The sequence below is a fragment of the Labeo rohita genome, chromosome 16 (assembly GCF_022985175.1).
Source record: "Labeo rohita strain BAU-BD-2019 chromosome 16, IGBB_LRoh.1.0, whole genome shotgun sequence".
Classification (NCBI taxonomy): Eukaryota; Metazoa; Chordata; class Actinopteri; order Cypriniformes; family Cyprinidae; genus Labeo; species Labeo rohita.
The window spans coordinates 22,492,942-22,510,561 of NC_066884.1; the positions used below are offsets into that span (position 1 = coordinate 22,492,942).

At 35.3% G+C, this 17,620-nt stretch overlaps 2 protein-coding genes across 2 annotated transcripts in view; one reads left to right on the forward strand and one right to left on the reverse strand.

Moving 5' to 3' along the window:
* LOC127178213 (nectin-1-like) overlaps positions 1 to 506 on the reverse strand; it is a 38,513-nt gene extending 38,007 nt beyond the window's left edge. Inside the window, exon 1 of the mRNA XM_051130935.1 lies at positions 473 to 506. The gene's annotated coding sequence lies outside the window, so the exon portion shown is untranslated. The remainder of the gene's footprint in view (positions 1 to 472) is intronic.
* Positions 507 to 1,323: 817 nt separating this feature from the next.
* LOC127178212 (carcinoembryonic antigen-related cell adhesion molecule 20-like) lies at positions 1,324 to 17,526 on the forward strand. Its single transcript, XM_051130934.1, has 6 exons — positions 1,324 to 1,392; positions 1,519 to 1,839; positions 2,642 to 2,917; positions 3,033 to 3,287; positions 3,404 to 3,539; positions 17,491 to 17,526. The coding sequence occupies exons 1-6, from the start codon at positions 1,344 to 1,346 to the stop codon at positions 17,507 to 17,509; spliced, it is 1,056 nt and encodes a 351-aa protein (XP_050986891.1). The 5' UTR covers positions 1,324 to 1,343; the 3' UTR covers positions 17,510 to 17,526.
* Positions 17,527 to 17,620: the final 94 nt, after the last annotated feature.

Here is a 17,620-nt window from a genome sequence, read left to right on the forward strand (position 1 = left end):
CCCAAAATACACGTCTTATGTAATCAACAACAAAAAAAGGTAATTTTATGTGTATTCAACATTCATTGTGAGTTCTTGGCAAATGTAAAAAGAAATGGATTCATGGATTCTTAAATATATTGGAGGAAAGATACTCAGAGGAAATAATAGAGGAAAAGAAATGACTGAAATCAATAATATATTTTTACCACCTCAAATAGCAAAATTCGGAAAGATAGTCTAAAATTGTTACAAGAGATAATATAAATACTGTATGATAGCTATGTTCTGTAAACTAGATTTAGCACTATAATCATTTTACAAAGAATTTTGTTCTTATAGCTATGAACTTTATACTGCATTTGCAGTCTAGACACAAAAAATATGCATAAACTTACTGCATAATTTCTCTGCTGAATATTTAGGAGAAAAAAACTACATATGACATTAGTTCAGTTTTTAAAATGTGAAAAATCAGTAAATATTCACTAACCTGTAAACACAGAGGTGCAAGACAGCAGTAGAGGAATAAACACATTATGAAAGTCCATCATAGCCTTTTATCTATAGAGCAAATACATACTGTGTAGCACCAGATCATCTTATAAAAACTGTTCAAAGTTCAGTCACATAAAGGGAAGTTAAAACAGCTGTCTACTACGCTGACAACTTGTAGATGAAATTGTTTTAAAACAGAAGCAGAAAAATCAGAAATGCAGAGAGCTGGTTTATTTCCTATAAAGCTGCATTTATACAATGGTAAAAACTTAATATGATGGTTTTTGCTTTTGACTCACTTGTGATGTTCAGTTTCCATTTCTAATAATCCGCATTTAATGACTCTAATCAACAAGAAAAAAATAAAATAAAATTCATTGATTCCACAAAAATGTTTGTGTTTTAACATTTAAAAAAAATAGCATTACATCTAAAGAATCTTTATATTTACATTAGAAAGTTTGACATTTTAAGTTGTTAATTTTGATGTTAATGGTCACTTGTTAGATTTTCACAAGATCAAGGGTTTACAGTAATGAAATGACCAAGGAAAAGAAGTAATAAATGAAGTGTGGAAACACATAGGGTAGTAAAACTATAACTAATAAGGGATAATTTTATAATTCCATGGAGTCAGTAATATTTTATTATTTTTTGAACTTGAATAAATCTGGATAATATATATTAGGTGACTGACATGATCAAACGTAAATCTTGACCATAGGTATTGATTTGTCTTAATATCCAGTGCTAGGTGGCGCATTGAACTCTCTGCATTCTATAACAGTCGTTTATCATTAACTGAAAACTGATATAAATAGTTCAGATGATTTACGCAGCAGCTCATGACAGATGAGAGCTCGATCATGGATTCTCATGGTTTGTACTGGACCCTGTGGATGTTGTTGTGTTTTGGTGAGGTTTTTTAGGAATTCAACTTCAACTAAAAAAACAAAAAAATTAACCACAAGAAGTTAAATATTTGTTCCAAAAAAATTATATGTATTCCTCTTTTTGTCTTTTTTTCTTTCTTTGACATAGGCCAGTATTTAGGTGACGATCTGCAGTTTTCTGAGCCGGCTAATGGAGCAATAGGAGGATATGTGGTGTTAATCCCTGATTACCCACCCTACACATCAATTGATGTAATTCAGTGGCATTTTGGAACAACTCTTATAATGACAGACCAGTCTGGTGAAATTACAGTATCCCCAGGATACGGTGGCAGAATCACTTTTGACAGAAGAAGTCTCGCTCTGGTGCTATGGGACCTGAGACTGTCTGATTCTGGAAAATACAGGCTGACTGTAGTAACTAGTGCTTCAGCTCAACTTACAGGAGAAACTTCACTACAAGTTTTCGGTGAGTGTTGCAAAAAAAAAAAAAGTATATTTACTGTAGGCTATATAGGCCTAATAGGTGATTGTCCAAAATAAATTAAAAACATTTGTGAAAGGGAGAGAGAAAAAAAGCAATTTAATATCCCGTAACGATAGTCTTCTGTCTTCATGTCTTCTGTTATTCACAGTTATCTGTGTTTTTTTAATTTATTTATTTTTTATTCTATTAAACTAGCTTTGAACAGATGGGTGTTACTGTGTTACTATTCTCATGTCCCAAGGGTGGATTTTTATGAAAACTATACATATTTAATCTTTTTAAATGTTGTTACATGGAAATAACATTGAAACTTTCTACCTTTATCATTTACTTTCAAATTTCTTCTAGACCTCAGTTTTTTGTTGTTTTACTTTTGTCTCAGACCCAGATTTTTAGTCTTCTATTAACTATCAAAATCCATTGAAATAAATTATAAATGTTACAAATGATGTCAAATGATGATCAAATAGACCCTGAAATAAACATATTGCTCTGAGGTGCACATATTTAAACATAAATAAAAATTGATTTCATTGTTGATGGGCCTTCTGTGCACCTGCCTCTCCAGACGGTGTAGTCAGACCTCAAATGTGAATTTTAAAGCTGCTGTGTTTTTATAAATTTAGTTGACAAGTTGCTAAATAAGCATTAAAATTGTTATTTTGTTTAATGTAACATAACTAATTTGTGTTGTTTTTACAAACAGAATTAAATTCAGTACCCACTATATGTGAAAGATTAACTTTTAGATTCAGTGTCTTTGTTTTGTCTCTCACTTACACAGAAAGAATAACTGATGTCAAGCTTATTGGTCCAGAAGAAATATTAATAGAGGATGAATCAATTGCTAACATCACCTCTGAGGGAACTGGCCACATCACCTCTGTACAGTGGATGAAAGATAAAATTCCTCTGTCTTCTAGCGACAGAATCTTTTTCTCATCTGATAACAGATCATTGCTCATCAGTCCAGTGCAGAGATCAGACACTGGGGACTATCAGTGTATATATAGCAACCCTGGCACCTCTATGACAAGAAAAATCAGTCTGGTCATCAACTGTGAGTGATAAACATTCAAACATGAAGATGATTTGAGCTCAAAGCTGATGAAATACAGACATTCTTCAGTGCTCAGTTTGTTCCTCTAACAGTGAGTCTCTTGTCTGTGTTCTAGATGGACCAGATAATATTTCTATTGCAGGTCCGAATGTGGTGAATGTAGGGGATCCTGTGTCACTCGTTTGCTCTGCAAGTTCTCAACCTCCTGCTTCATTCGCCTGGAGGTTTAATGGAACAGAAATTGGTGTGACCACAAAAACATTCACCATAAATCAGACTGACCTCACACACAGTGGAGAATATGACTGCGTAATTAAGAATAGTATCACAATATATTTTGCCGTAGTCTTCCATCCCTTACTAGTTAAAGGTAAGAATATTTTAAATCAACCAGAAATGTGTTCTCAACTTTTGATTAGTAATCTACCTTAATTTACTATAATAATCTACTGTAATATACTATTGTTTCCTGTGTCTTTGTTATAGAAGGTGGAGGTGAAGGTAGTGAAGGTGGAGGAGGAGGATGGCTGACAACAGGAGCGATAGCTGGGATTGTCATTGGGGCTATAGTGGCAGTTGCAGGCATTTGTGGCTTGATTGTCTATTTAACAACAACTAAGATGTGAGTAATCTGAAACCTTGCAGATTTACAAACAATCAATAAGTGAGAGCAGGAGCCTTTTATCAGGTTCCAACTGGTGTTTAGGTCAAGATCCATTTGGCCTTTTAAGTCCTGAATGATGAAAATCTTTTTCATACAGAAGACTATTGCATATCAAAATATCTGAATTGTGTCAAGTTATGGTGACTTTCCCTTGGAAAGTGTAAAATATTTTTGAGATATTTCATACAGTACATGCAGTAATAACAAATTGACTGTGATCTCAGTGGAAACTTTGACTACCTATTCATGAGATCTAGGCAACATCAAGTTGTAACAATGTCTGTCTTTACACCACAGCCCAGAACTAAACCTACGACAAAAGAAACCAGCAAGTGAAGGTATGTTTACTATTTATTCATAGTGACATGAATATGATATGATTAAACAACACACCTTACATAAACAGTTATAACAATACCAATTATAATCATGACCATCCCATAATAGATTTTATAACTGACTGAGTGTTTCTTTTTTCAAACAACATCACAAAAAGGACAAGGCTCGGTGAGTGGCTTTTAGTTTTTGTTACATTTTGTTTCTACTACACATTTGACAGTAAAGGTGCTTTTTAGTGGTTTTAACTGATATTTAGTTGTTGACCCTCTTTTGACTCTTGATCTTTTATCTCATAGAGGTAATTAAAGACTTTATGGCTTTTATAGCAGGTGACATGAGTTTATTTTTACAGTCAGACCAAATGGACTTTAATCCTTCACATATTACTGCATGAAGACATGCTTTGAAGTTTAAAGATTAAATTTGCTATGGATATTGACCGATCTTCAGTCATTATGATATTTAGAGTCATTGCCACAGTTTAATAAAGGACTTTTTTGTTTCACCATTAAAGCACTTTCAGCTGATCATCATTGTGATGACTGTGTAATTTAACAAAAACAAATTACTATTTGTAGGATGTTGAAGAAATAAGTAATTTCCAGAGGACTAATGGAGAGGGATCAAATTCAGGGAATATGAATATATCTAGTCTGTATGTGAATATCTATGAAAATGTAAGACATGGAGCTTCAAACAGGCCAAGGGCTCCTACTCCTCCTCAGGTGAGCAGTTTAATGTTTAAGTCCAGTTTATCCCATTGTAAAGCATCTTATGTGTGTTTTGTTTGCATCACAAATAAGTGCTACTTATTCCATTCTGTAACTGTGCAGTAAAAAATAAATAATTTAGTTGATTCATGTTATTACATACTATGTTACTCCTCCATTCAGGTATCAAACCCTCCTCCTGTGCGCAGATGACTAAATGAAGACACTGGAACACTGAAATGTACCACACTGAATCTTCCTGCATATTGCACATTTCACACATATTTTGTGATATTTCTGTACTTTATTTACATATCTATAGATTTGGTAATAACATGTGTATGTGCAGGTTGATGGGATCGATGCATACAGAGTCAGTAGAAAGCAAATATAACACCTGTTCATCTTAATTTATTCACTATTTTGGCTAGTTTGATTATGCTGTCAGACACTTAACTCCAATACACATTGATCATTATTAGATTCATTCTGTAGATTTTCTCCTCAAATCATGGCAAAAACTGTGACAATCATCCACAGATTCCAAATGGTCCTGCTGATGTATAAAATATGATCTGTAATATCTGAATAGTCCATGCATTTCCTCTAAATGTTTTCAGTATTTTTAAGGTAACTATTCATTTGTTTTCTAATGCAAATGTGTTTCAGCTAAAGGGTGCTTTTAAATTTATAATCTCATGTTTAGCTACTATTGATCACATACAGTCTCTCAGAAATCATAAGACATAAGACCTCATTCTTTTTTCCTGAACTGGGCAAATAAAAGAAGATAAAAGAAGATATAATGGGTAATATAAGTCATTATATGACTTATTTTTATGGAGCTTATATTATCTGATTACTTAACTGTTGTTGGTTTTCATTTCCAACAAAAGTGATAGAACTATTGTCCTGTTATCTCCTTTATAATTTATATAAACAGTAACAGATGAATTTCTTTTGTGCCAAATAAAGATTTCATTACTGCTTTTGTTTTCCAGATATTTTGTAAATGTATTGTGATAATTACTCGAATACGGTAATTATGTTATTTGTGCTCAGCATTTTCTGTCTGTTGGTGCTCTTAAAGTAAAGTTTAGATCGTAATATCTTTTAAGGGTTTTTTGGGTAACACTTTACAATATGTGTACACAATTATGCATTAATTCATGCTTAATTAATGCATAGATAATCACGAGTTAATGTATAATTCATGAAGAACTAAACCATTTATTAATGATTACTACATCAGCAAATAATGAACATTCTATATGAATCATAGATTAAGAAATCAGTAAATTATTATTAGTTAAATGTGTCATAATGTATTAATTCCCTAATAACTTATTTTATTAACTAATGATGTAAATTCATGTTAATTACCACAGTGGTCAAAGCTATGCACTTCAACTTCCAGTTGTCTGCTTTAAATACTAATGATTTGCAAATATATCCTTATATTGTGACTTTACTTGTTGAGGCACTCTAACTAATACTAAATCCATAACCAATGACATATTACTTAATTAGTTAATAGTTCTGTGCCTCAACAAGTAAAGTCATAACATAATGATATCTTTGCAAATCATTAGCTAATGATTAATTAAAGCAGACAACTGGAAGATGAAATGCCTGGTTTCAACCCATTGTGGTAATTACCACATGAATTTAAACTATTAGTTAATAAAATAACTTATTAGGGAATTAATACATTATGACACATTTCACTAATAACAATTTATTGATTATTTAATCTATGAATCATATAGAATGTTCATTTGTTGCTGAAGTAATTATAAATAAATGGTTTAGTTCTTCATGAGTTATTCATTAACTAATGATTATCACTGCATTAGTTAAGCATGAATTAATGCATATTTGTGCACCCGTATTTTAAAGTGTTACTGTTTCTTTTTGTTTATTTGTAGGCTGTTTTCCATATGCTTGTGTGCAGGTGCAGGGTATTAAGTACGAGGTTGTCACGTATCATGCGAGCAAGGGGCGAACGAAGACGAAGGTCAAAGATAAAGTCTTTATTATATTCCACAGGTAATTCCAAAACAGGTAAATTCACAGGAAGAGGGTAGATACACGCATACATTTCCGATAAAGTTGTTAACATTAACGAGACCAGACCCCAAACACTGAACAGAATGCAACTTATAAAGATAGGTGATAACGATAAACTTAATTAAGGCACAGGTGAAACAAGGTAAACTAATGATGATTAAATGAGGAACAACCAAATATGGGCACAAGAAGGAGAAACCAACATAACAGTCCACAGGGGTGTGACAGAGATAGGTCGAGTTGATCTCGTTTCTTTTTTTTTTTTTTGGGTTGTAGTTTGGGATTTGTTTTTAATATTTTAAGGTTCTATTTTTAGGCTGATTAGATCTTCTTGTCTCTTGTGGGGCTGGTGGACGTAGGTTTAGTGACCACTGAAAACGGTGCTGGGATGTCATTTAACTTAAAAAGCATCGGTAGGATTTGATGTGTTTGAGCAATTTAGTTGGTGGGGTGGCAATATTTACTGGAAATGTAATTGTTTATTTTGTCTTCTTATTTAGGACTTGTTGTTTAGTTGCCACTGCGGTCTTTCTCTTCCTAGTTGTTTTTGTTGATATGTAATATTTCTTTTTTTTTTTTTTTTTTCTCTTTGTGAAATCATTTGTGATCCTTATATTGTTTAGATTCAGTGTTTGTAACTGACCTGGTGTTTTTAAGTGGGCTGCACTGTCTATTAACGGTCAGTTTTCTGAACATTCCAATTGTGTGGAACCCAACTAATTCTATTCTCTTTGTTATTTTAGCAGAACACTCAGGGTGCTGGTTGGATTTCGGGTGTGGTCCCTTTGGTGGATATCCTTCGATTTGCACTGCATGTTCACTGTGTGTGGTGTAGATATTTTCTTTTGCTGTATGTGTGTGTGTGTGTGTGTGTGTGTGTGTGTGGACTTGTTTTTATATCCTTGTGGAATACACACAGACTCATGGGGACTAGTGTCACCGTGGGGACCTAAATTGAGGTTCCACATGGGTACAAAAGCTTATAAATCATACAGAATGTGTTTTTTTGAGAAAGTAAAAATGCAGAAAGTTTTCTGTAAGGGTTAGGTTTAGGGGTAGGGTTAGGGTAAGGGGATAGAAAAAACAGTGTGGAGAGTATAAAAACCATTGCACCTATGGAGAGTCCCCACAAGGATAATAAACCAGACATGTGTGTGTGTGTGTGTGTGTGTGTGTGTGTGTGTGTGTGTGTGTGTGTGTGTGTGTGGGGCTATATTCCTTTTCTTTTACAGGCACGCTTACGGGTGAACTCCACCGGGTTAGTAGTGTGGGTTCATGCCGGTGACCGGTCAGATTTTTTTGAGTGTCCGCTTTTTTTTTTTTTATAATTTAACAGAACATTCCCTGAGGCGTAGTCAGGCAGGCTATGATTGGTTGGGCATAATATTATTTATGATCCCCCCATGCTACATTTATATATTTGGTTGTATATAAAATCTTCAGGTTCTGAAACTCTGCAGCTTTCAATTTCTTCCTCTACACTCCACTCGCAAAACCCCCAAAATACACACACAATATGTAAAACATCTTGCGAAAGAAATGCTTCATAATTGAAATCTTATTAAAATGGTGTTTTTGCATCATAACTCTGCAAACAAAGCATCAAACGATTATCCACATAAAGAGCAACTTGGATGTGACAAATATAAAACTTCTTGTGTCTTTTTCATGTTAAGTGTACAGTGCAGTGCAGCACAGCATTTTTTCATAGCACTCAAATGTACATGAATGTGCAGAAAGACTGTTGTATATGCATATTTACTATGTATTTACATTATGAATAGAAAACATAACAAGCATACATAATAATGAAATATCAATGTTCATTTTATGTGTCCTCACTATTTAAAAATGCTAATAAATCAACAAAATCATGTCTGTGTTTAACTAGTTCTTTATTTAGTCTTGACGTAATCAAAAGCAAGTCAAGATGAGTGTTAGCATCCAGCGCTAGGTGGCGCAGTGAACTCTCTGCTGTCTATAACTGCCGTTTATCATTACCTGAAACGTGCATTTTAACAGTTAAGGTGGTTTGAGCTGAAGTTCCTGACAAAGAAGAGCTCAATCATGATGGTTTTTAATCGTTTGTACTGGATTCTGTGGATGCTATCATGTTTTGGTGAGCCTTTAGAAAAAAAAAGAAAATAATCTTGTGTGCTAATTGTCTATTTAAAATAACTACAAAGGTTGTAGTTAATTGTTAATGTCAGATTTGTGCAGAAACATGTCTGGCTTTTACTGCAATTATTGTTTATATTTGGAGTAACTGAAGGGAAAAGAAACAAGTGGTAGGTGAATTTTTTTTTTTTTTTTCACTTATTGATTGATTGATTGATTGATTGATTGACACAGGACAATATTTAGGTGAAGATCTGCAGTTTCCTGAGCATACAAATGGAGTAGTAGGAGGAAGTGTGGTGTTCGCCCCTGACAAGCCGTCCTCCACATCAATTGATTTAATACAGTGGCATTTTGGAACAAATCTTATATTAATAGCACAGTCTGATTCAACTATAATATTCCCAGCATACAGAGACAGAGTCAGTTTTGACAGAAACACTCTCGCTCTGGAGCTCTGGAACCTGAGACTGGATGATTCTGGAAAATACAGTCTGACTGTAGAAACTGGAGCTGGAGATCAACTAAGAGGAGAAACTTCACTTCAAGTGTTTGGTGAGTGTTGTGATGGAAATTTTTTATTTAATAGCCTTAGAATACGTCAAAAGGGTGTGTTCAACATAGACTTGTTTAGAAAAGTGCAGTCTAAGTGATGCTCAGATCAAAGACCAGGTTTCCATGATTAAATAATCTATACTTACCCAAAAAGTGCTTAAACAGTAGAACTAAGTCATATGACAAACCAATGACCAGATCAGTGTAACCAATTACAGTGAAGAAGACTTGAGTGATATTGATTTTTACTCAACTACAAGGTATAAATGTACATGTATCTTTCTGTTCAGGGAGTCTCTCTTGGTTGTTGTGACCAGTGGGCTCCCGGCGTGAATAAAACTTTCATTCCTGCAAAGAGCAACTTGGGAGTGGTGTCTGGTATATGCTGCGCAGCTGAGGAATAGGAGTACTAAAGACTCTGCGCTCAAAAGACCACCACAAAGACAGTGATAGTGTTGGAAGACTATAGAGCCGTCCTCGGGCTGAGGTAACAGCGTACAGCTGAGAAGGGCGGTGAGAGTGTATAGATGCTAAAGACCTGCATGCCATGTGCGATTGAGGTAGTGATAGTAGCTTCTTGACGGGACGCCGTCACCATACTTCAGGGAAGTATTGGATTATATTGTATTCGAGGAATTCTGGGAATTAGCTCGTGATACAGTAGTTCTTTGTATTGTATTGCAAGTATTCGGGGGAGTTCAGGGAATTACCCCGAGATAGTTTATTTAGTTGTTTGAGTTGTCTGTGGTGAAGTCAGATTAGCTTTGAGAATTTCCACGACAGTGTGTTGCTAAAAATGCTTTATTATATTTACCATAGGCCTAACAGATGACGCCATAAAACGTGGGCTACAGTATTTCAGTAGGCCCCTTACCCCAAATGAAAATGTCACTAAGCCATTAGTCAGTAAATAGAAAAATTGTACTTTTATACGAAATAATTTAAATGATGTAACTTTAGAAACTTTTGGTCTTTTTTTTTTTTTAGCAGAAAAGTCCTTGGCAATGTCAGTAAAAACCTGCTTTTGGAGAATATCACTCGCGATGGACACTAAACTCTTATCACACTGACAAATGTCATGGTGCAAGTACAAGTTCCACTGTCAAATTTACAGACACATGCCTTAATACCTGCGAAATATAGACCACAAAACTTACGGAAACAGCTCTGGTGCAAGACGGTGACTAGATCTAACTTTTAGATGTCACACAGATTATTTCCATGCTTTTTTAAGTTACCAAACTCGTGTTCAGCAAAGTGTCCCTCTTGCACTGTATGACCTTACAGAAAAGTCTGGTTCCATTGACAGAAAGTTCAGGGATTCTGCAAAAATGCTGTTGTGAGCCCTGAAAATCGACATGTGTGACTTTGTTTATAGAATGCAGTTGTCAAATTATTAATTATTAAAAAATATATAATTTTCATATAGCTGGTAGGCCCCTCTTCAGCAGAAGCTTCTTGGATTCAGCCCAACTAAATGTAATAGAACTGAATCAGGGAATTAAATTTAATTTACATGTTGTTCTGTGATTGAAGTGATTATTGCTCTTACATGATCCTGACTTGTGTTAACGTCCACGAAAAGGGTAGTGTGGTGAGCTCTCTGCTGTCTATAACTGCAAACTGCATAGTTCAGATAATTTAAGCTCCTGACAGATGAGAGTTCAATAACAATTGTGGTCATTTGTAGTGGACACTGTGATTGTTGTCATAATTTGGTGAGACTTTTTACCTTTTTAGCAATGAAGCAAAACTTGTGTGTTGATTTTATATGTAAAATAACTACACTAGTTATAGCTAATACTTTTTATTTACTTATTTATTTTGTTAGTATTTTTAACTGCAGCAAACCAAATGTCAGATTTTATAAGTATTTACAAGTACTTTAAAACGCTACATACCTATATGACATATAATCGTGGATGTGTAAAAAAAAAAATATATATATATATATAAGTAAAAAAAACTGTTTTAACTGTATTTGGCTAGTTTGTGTGTGAGTGCCAGACATTGTTAAGCACTTTGGTCAACCACGGTTGTTTTTAAATGTGCTATATAAATAACATTGAACTGAACTGAACTGAACTGCCCTTGCCCCACACTTTCAAGCTTCTACCAACTATGAAAATCCATGAATCCATTAAATATTAATTATTACATCATAAAAAAAAACTGCAGATTTAAATGGAGAATTGTTAATGTGTTAATTGTAAATAAACATTTCTTTCATTGTTGATGAGCCTACATGATTATGGATTATGTCACTCTCTGGGCCCCTAATAGTCTCTGGTCCCAGTGGGCAAGTCCATAATACATTTCTGACACACATACCTCAAATGTGATTTTTAAATCTTGTTTATTTATTTTTTTCACATGCAGAATCTCAGGTTTTTTTCTCTTCACACAAATATGAATTGGGTCCTAACTGAATTCAATGCTCATTACATATGAAATATGAAATATGAAATATGCTCATTAAATACTTTTTTTTTTCTTTGTCTCTCATTCACACAGAAAGAATACCTAACTAATGTCAATTAATGTCAGGCTTATTGGTCCAGAAGAATCATTAATAGAGAGAGAATCATCTGCTAACATCACCTCTGAGGGAACTGGCATCATCACCTCTGTGCAGTGGATAAAAGATAACAGTCCTCTGTCTCCTAGCGACAGCATCATCTTCTCATCTGACAACAGATCAGTGTCCATCAGTCCAGTGCAGAGATCAGACAGTGGGGAATATCACTATCTTCAAACATCAAGATGATTTGAGCTCAAATCTAATGAAATACACACATTCTTCAGTGGATTTAGGGGTTCGTGTTAAAACTAACCTGAAATGAGTTATGTTTTGATAACCAATCCTTGCATTTATTAACTGTATTTTGAAATATATAATACAATACAATACAATAAATAACTTTCTACTGTTCTATACACCTCTGTTGTAGCTTCTGCTCTTATTTTGTGTTAGAAATGTTGTTTCTTTAATTGATTGTTACTGTTTTTGTAAGTTTAGCATAGTAGGTGGAAGAGGAGGCAGAAGATATCCCAGATAGCAAGTAACCATTGAAATAATGCTAAATCAACATTGATGGAATGGAATTAATGTCACAAGATAATGTTGTTTCAATGCCACTTTTGAACCTTCATTTAACCAATGTTAAAATGTCAATAAAAAAATCAATGTAAAGTCATCCAATCAATGTTACACTGTGGTGTTGATTTTATAATACTGTTGTAGAATCAGTAATTCAATGTTATGCTCGTAACATCAATGGAAAGTACAGGATACCACAGGAAAACTGCTTGATTTCATAATGATTTAATGAAATTTCAGTGCTTGACTCCATTAATGAGAGTGTCATATTTAATCTAAATGTCTACAGTATGTCAAATGTAAAACTTTAAAATCAAGACTTTGTTTGTTGATTGTTTTTTTGATTTGTTGCTTTGCTTATTTGTTTTGATATTTCACTCACTCCAGTAAAAGAGTGCAATATGCATGGTCTGTGTCCTTATGGTGCGGACAGATTTATACCTAGTTTATTTTTTTTATAAATCCTGATATGTGCATATGCAACGTTGTATAAATGTTGCACATGCACAAAATGGGCATAGAAATGTGCGTATGCAACATGTATAAATCAGGCCCTGTAAGTGTAATTGATTTGTTACACAACAAATAAATGTGAAAATTTCAAATCTATTATTCGCTGTGTATGTTCATGGCTATGTATCAATATGGATGAATAGGTGTGTATTCTTTTGGTGTTTGTATGTCTATTGTATGTATGTATTATCAAAGACTATAGAATACCCAAGATACATCACTCATAGAGTTTTGAAAGGGGAAAAATGCAACACTCATTATGGCCGCAAAGCCCCGCCTTCAGAATAAACTAGCTAATCGCTAATCAGTAAAGTCATCGCTTCATTGCAGCTGCTGTTGGAAGTCCCAGTTGCTATAGAAACTGTCAACATTCTGCTTAGGACTGCTTATTCACTTAGGACTGTGCATGCCCACTTGCTGGTCTAAAAAATAAACTTTTTAAAATGCTATTTGAGCAAAAGAAACAACATTTATGATACAGTTGTTGTCAGATGTCATTGGTGATCTCAAACATGAAGTTTGATCGTAAGCTTTGTAAAGAGTTTTGGAGAATCTAAGAGGTGTTTCAAGGATGGCCGCTGAGTGAAATGACTTGCCTTAAAGGGACTTTGGTATTAATCAAATGTGGGTTCTCCTAGTGTGTGGTAAGTAAATGTCTGCTTGTGCTTTCGTTTTTTCAAAGAATATAGTCTCTGTGGTAGTGCACGTTATGGCCTCTGGATGCCTCTTGCATTTTGCTCAGGGGTGCCTGCTTCATCCAGTTCAGCTCTCGAAACTGCTGGTACCTCATGAAGCATCACCAGTTCCTCTGCTTCTGAAGACTCTTCTACCCCATTTTCATGCCCTATTCTCACTTCCTCAACATGCTGTGTCCCTGGGCCCCCTCCTTCACTCATGTTTCTTACAAGAACTCCACAGCCAGGCTGTAACTCTGCTCCATGGATTTTAACTGTCAAACCTGTCCTTGGCTCTTCCACTTTCCACTCTTGCAGATTCTGATGCCAGTTTATATACTTGATCTATTCGCTTCCTCCAACTTTCTGCATACTCCTGGTGAAAAGAAGATTGGTCTCTGGGATTGAGGTTATCAATAGGGAGCCTCGGGTGGTGTTCGAAAAGCAGGTAGAAAGGAGAAAAAACTGTTGCCTCATTGCGTGTACAGTTATATGCATCAACGACTTGTTTCTCTATCAGATTCCACAACATTGACAAGAACAAGAACATACAACATACTTGTAAGACATGATGTTCTATGTCCTTCTGCATGTGCAGGCAGTAAAATCTGTCTCTCATTAGGTGGAGCATTCACTCAACACTGAGGTGACCCATATTCTCATGCAACTTTTTGAAAGCCAAGCCATGGAACTTTCCATGGAACCATTCTTTTTCCCTTTGCCAGTGTTTTTTTTTTTTTTCATATGCAGTTCAACACAGTGCTGTTCACTGGATCCTATTCCTGGGCTTCCCTCAACATTCTTTTGTCAAAGTTCAGTTGGTCACCCTCTTCATTACCCAGTGCCATCTCAATGGTCACAGGACACATCCATGGGGTATATTCTTTTGACTGAATACAGAGAGCTTGGGTCACAAAGTCGATGGCATCTGGACTCACTTCCATTTAACACTTCTGCACATAATCCTCCATCCCCAATGGCATATGTGACAACCTATCTGCATCAGCATTGGCTTTCCCTGGCTGATACTTAATAGTAAAATAAAAATCAGCCAGCCTTGCAACCCAACAATATGTTGTGTCATTTATTTTAGCTGTTGTGAGCACATAGGGGTTAGGGGTGCTGGTGTGTGTCTGAAATGTTCACATATTGCCTGTACTTCATGGCTAAGAACTCAAGCTTCTCTGAATGCAGATAGTAGTTCTTTTCTGGGGCAGTTAATCTTCTGGATCCATAAGCGATGTCCTTAAGCTTGCCTTCCTGTTTTTGATACATGATAAATTGCATTGCAGGATGAATGGCTCTTCAAAGTTGGGATAACCCAAAACAAGGGGTACTCAAAAAAGATCAATCAATTGACAGATCATCTTCTGTTGTTTTGGCGTCCAGACAATAGGGTGGTTTGAAGGAAACTGTCCCTGACTGTTTCCTTGTTTAAATGATTATTTGCTCTTTTACAGAGCTGTCTGACATTCACCCTTTTCCAGGCCAGGAGATCATAAAGTAAGGAAGCTATCCTTTGATATGTATGAGCTATAATATAATAATACCCAACAACCTCTGAAGGTCCCCTACCATTACCATTTTCCTCTCTCACAAGGCCTGTACCAGTGCCAAGTCTGCAGGATCCATTGTATGACCATCCTTGGACACAAGTTTTCCCAGGAACCTCACATGAATTTTCCACAAGTCTTTGAGATGGTATTCAAAGGTTTTACTGTGCACCAGACTGTCATCCAAATATGGGCAACATATATCATCTCTCAGCCCTATTAAATACATCTCCATGCAGTGTTGGAATTCTGCTGGCACTGAAGACAGTCCGAACGGAATGAGGGGACCATCCTGTCAATTAGGGGGTAGTCATGGCCTAATGGTTAGAGAGTCAGACTTGTAACCCAAAGTGAGTGTTCTCAGCAGCAGGGAATCTCACCTTTTGTAGGTCACTGGGGCTCTGAGTTGTGTCTAGTAAAGAGGTAAAACACTGGCCAAATAGCAGCACAATATATGGTTTTACAGAACAGGAATGGAGTCAAACATCTAAAGATGTGACTTAATAAATGTGCAAGAGCAAAGAGAAAAGTAAAGAGCCCCATACTCAACAATTCTTTGAAACCAACTGTGCTAACATAATATAAACGGCACCCTCAGATTTGTATTTAATTATTAATCGGTTCCTATTTACAATTACTTGTTTAGAAGACACTTTTATCTACAGCAATTTACAAATGAGAAACATAAAAGTCATTTATCATGGAAGAATCTGCAACATGTTCAGTTTCACACTGATTTATTTTACTTAAAATGCATGAAGTTTATACTTTCAAATAAGGATAATGCTGCTGCCTCACCTGCCATGTGTAGCAAAACATAAAAAGAGAAATGGTAAAACTATTTTTCAACTTGTGATAACCTTATGCTGTGAATGCTAAACATCAAAATGAATTTATGCATTTCAGCTCAGTCACTTTATATCAGGGTTCTGTCACTTCTGTCTAGTTTATTTCGTGGGTTTTGTGACAGAGCCCTGGCACTCCCTTCTTGTCTTATTTCCTTGTGCGCTGTCTTGTCTGTTTTCTATTCGTCTCTTGTTTAGTGTAAACACGCGGCTTATGAGTGTTCTCATTAGCTGCCTGTTCCTGTCCTGTTTTGCACGTGGCTAGTCATTTTTTCTTTTGCTAGCCATGTGCTTGTGTTTGTGTTCTGTTTGAGCACATGGCCTTTGTTTTGTTTCAGTGTGCCATGTGCTCTCATGGCTATTGTCTAACCCCACCCACCTTGTTACCTGATTATTGGTTTATTTGCTCCACCTGTCTTCCCTCGTTACCCTCTTCATTTCCTCCCCATTTATTCTCCTTGTGTTCGGAGTCCAGTGCTCGTTCGTCAATGGAGTTACCCTGTTGTGTCTTGCCTGTCCAGCCACTTGCCCGTTGTCTGTTTCCCCTACGGGGGAAGTTTTTGTTTGTTTTTATTTTTTGTTAATAAAGAGCCCTTATCATTCCTGCATTTGAGTCCTCACCTCATCCCTGCTACCCACACCCTTGACACTTTACTCCTGTTTTTCTGTTATTCTGTATTTAATATCAGTTTTATTAGTTCCAGGTTTGGTAAAGATAATTTTGTATAGATGTACTGTATAATGTCTAATGTTGCTACAATTTCTTGTTTTTACCTGTAGTATATGTACAAATGCAGATGTGCTTGATTAATCATATAAATCAAAAACTGAATAAAAATAAATTAAATGAAAAATTAAAGAACCTTTGAAAATGGATTTGATCATTTCAAACTGTTTTTTTTTTTTTTTTTTTTTTTGCTCTGAAAGTTGGCTGTTGGCATGAATCTGTCATTTTTCAACACGTTTGCTCAATGTTTTGTAGTCACATACCTTCTGTTGCACAGGAATAAATACCCCACAGCAGCTGCATTATCAGTGATGACCACTACAGCAGTCACAATCCCTACAGCCTCAACAGTGGCACTTGTGTTATTTTGTCTTCTGTGTTTTCAAACATATAGTGACACAACAATGTGATATCATGACCCTGGACCCAGTAACCTTAAGATCAGTGACAACTTTCTGTCCATGCAGTACTGGAAAAAAAGAGAGAGAGAGAAATATAAGATACATAAGTAACCATTTTATAGCTGGCAAGGATTTAAATCTTATAAAATATTCCAAGATTGTAGAAGGATCTAATTGTTATAATTTGCTAATTTTTAGATTGTTTTACATTTTCATACATGCAATAATAACAAAATGACCATGATCTCAGTGGAAACTATGATTGCCTATTCATGAGATTTAACACAATGTCCTTACACCACAGCCCAGAACTAAACCTATGACAAAAGAGACCAGCAAGTGGAGGTATGTTTAATATTTATTCATAATGACATGAATATGATATGATTGAACAACGCAACTGACATAAACAGTTATAACAAGACCAATTATAA

Excerpts from the sequence above, each read along its gene's own strand:
- LOC127178212 (XM_051130934.1), top strand. The coding sequence starts at position 1,344 with ATGGATTCTCATGGTTTGTACTGGACCCTGTGGATGTTGTTGTGTTTT. Across the intron at positions 1,393-1,518 it reads GTGGATGTTGTTGTGTTTTG|GCCAGTATTTAGGTGACGAT; the intron begins GTGAGGTTTTTT and ends TCTTTGACATAG. Across the intron at positions 2,918-3,032 it reads AATCAGTCTGGTCATCAACT|ATGGACCAGATAATATTTCT; the intron begins GTGAGTGATAAA and ends TCTGTGTTCTAG.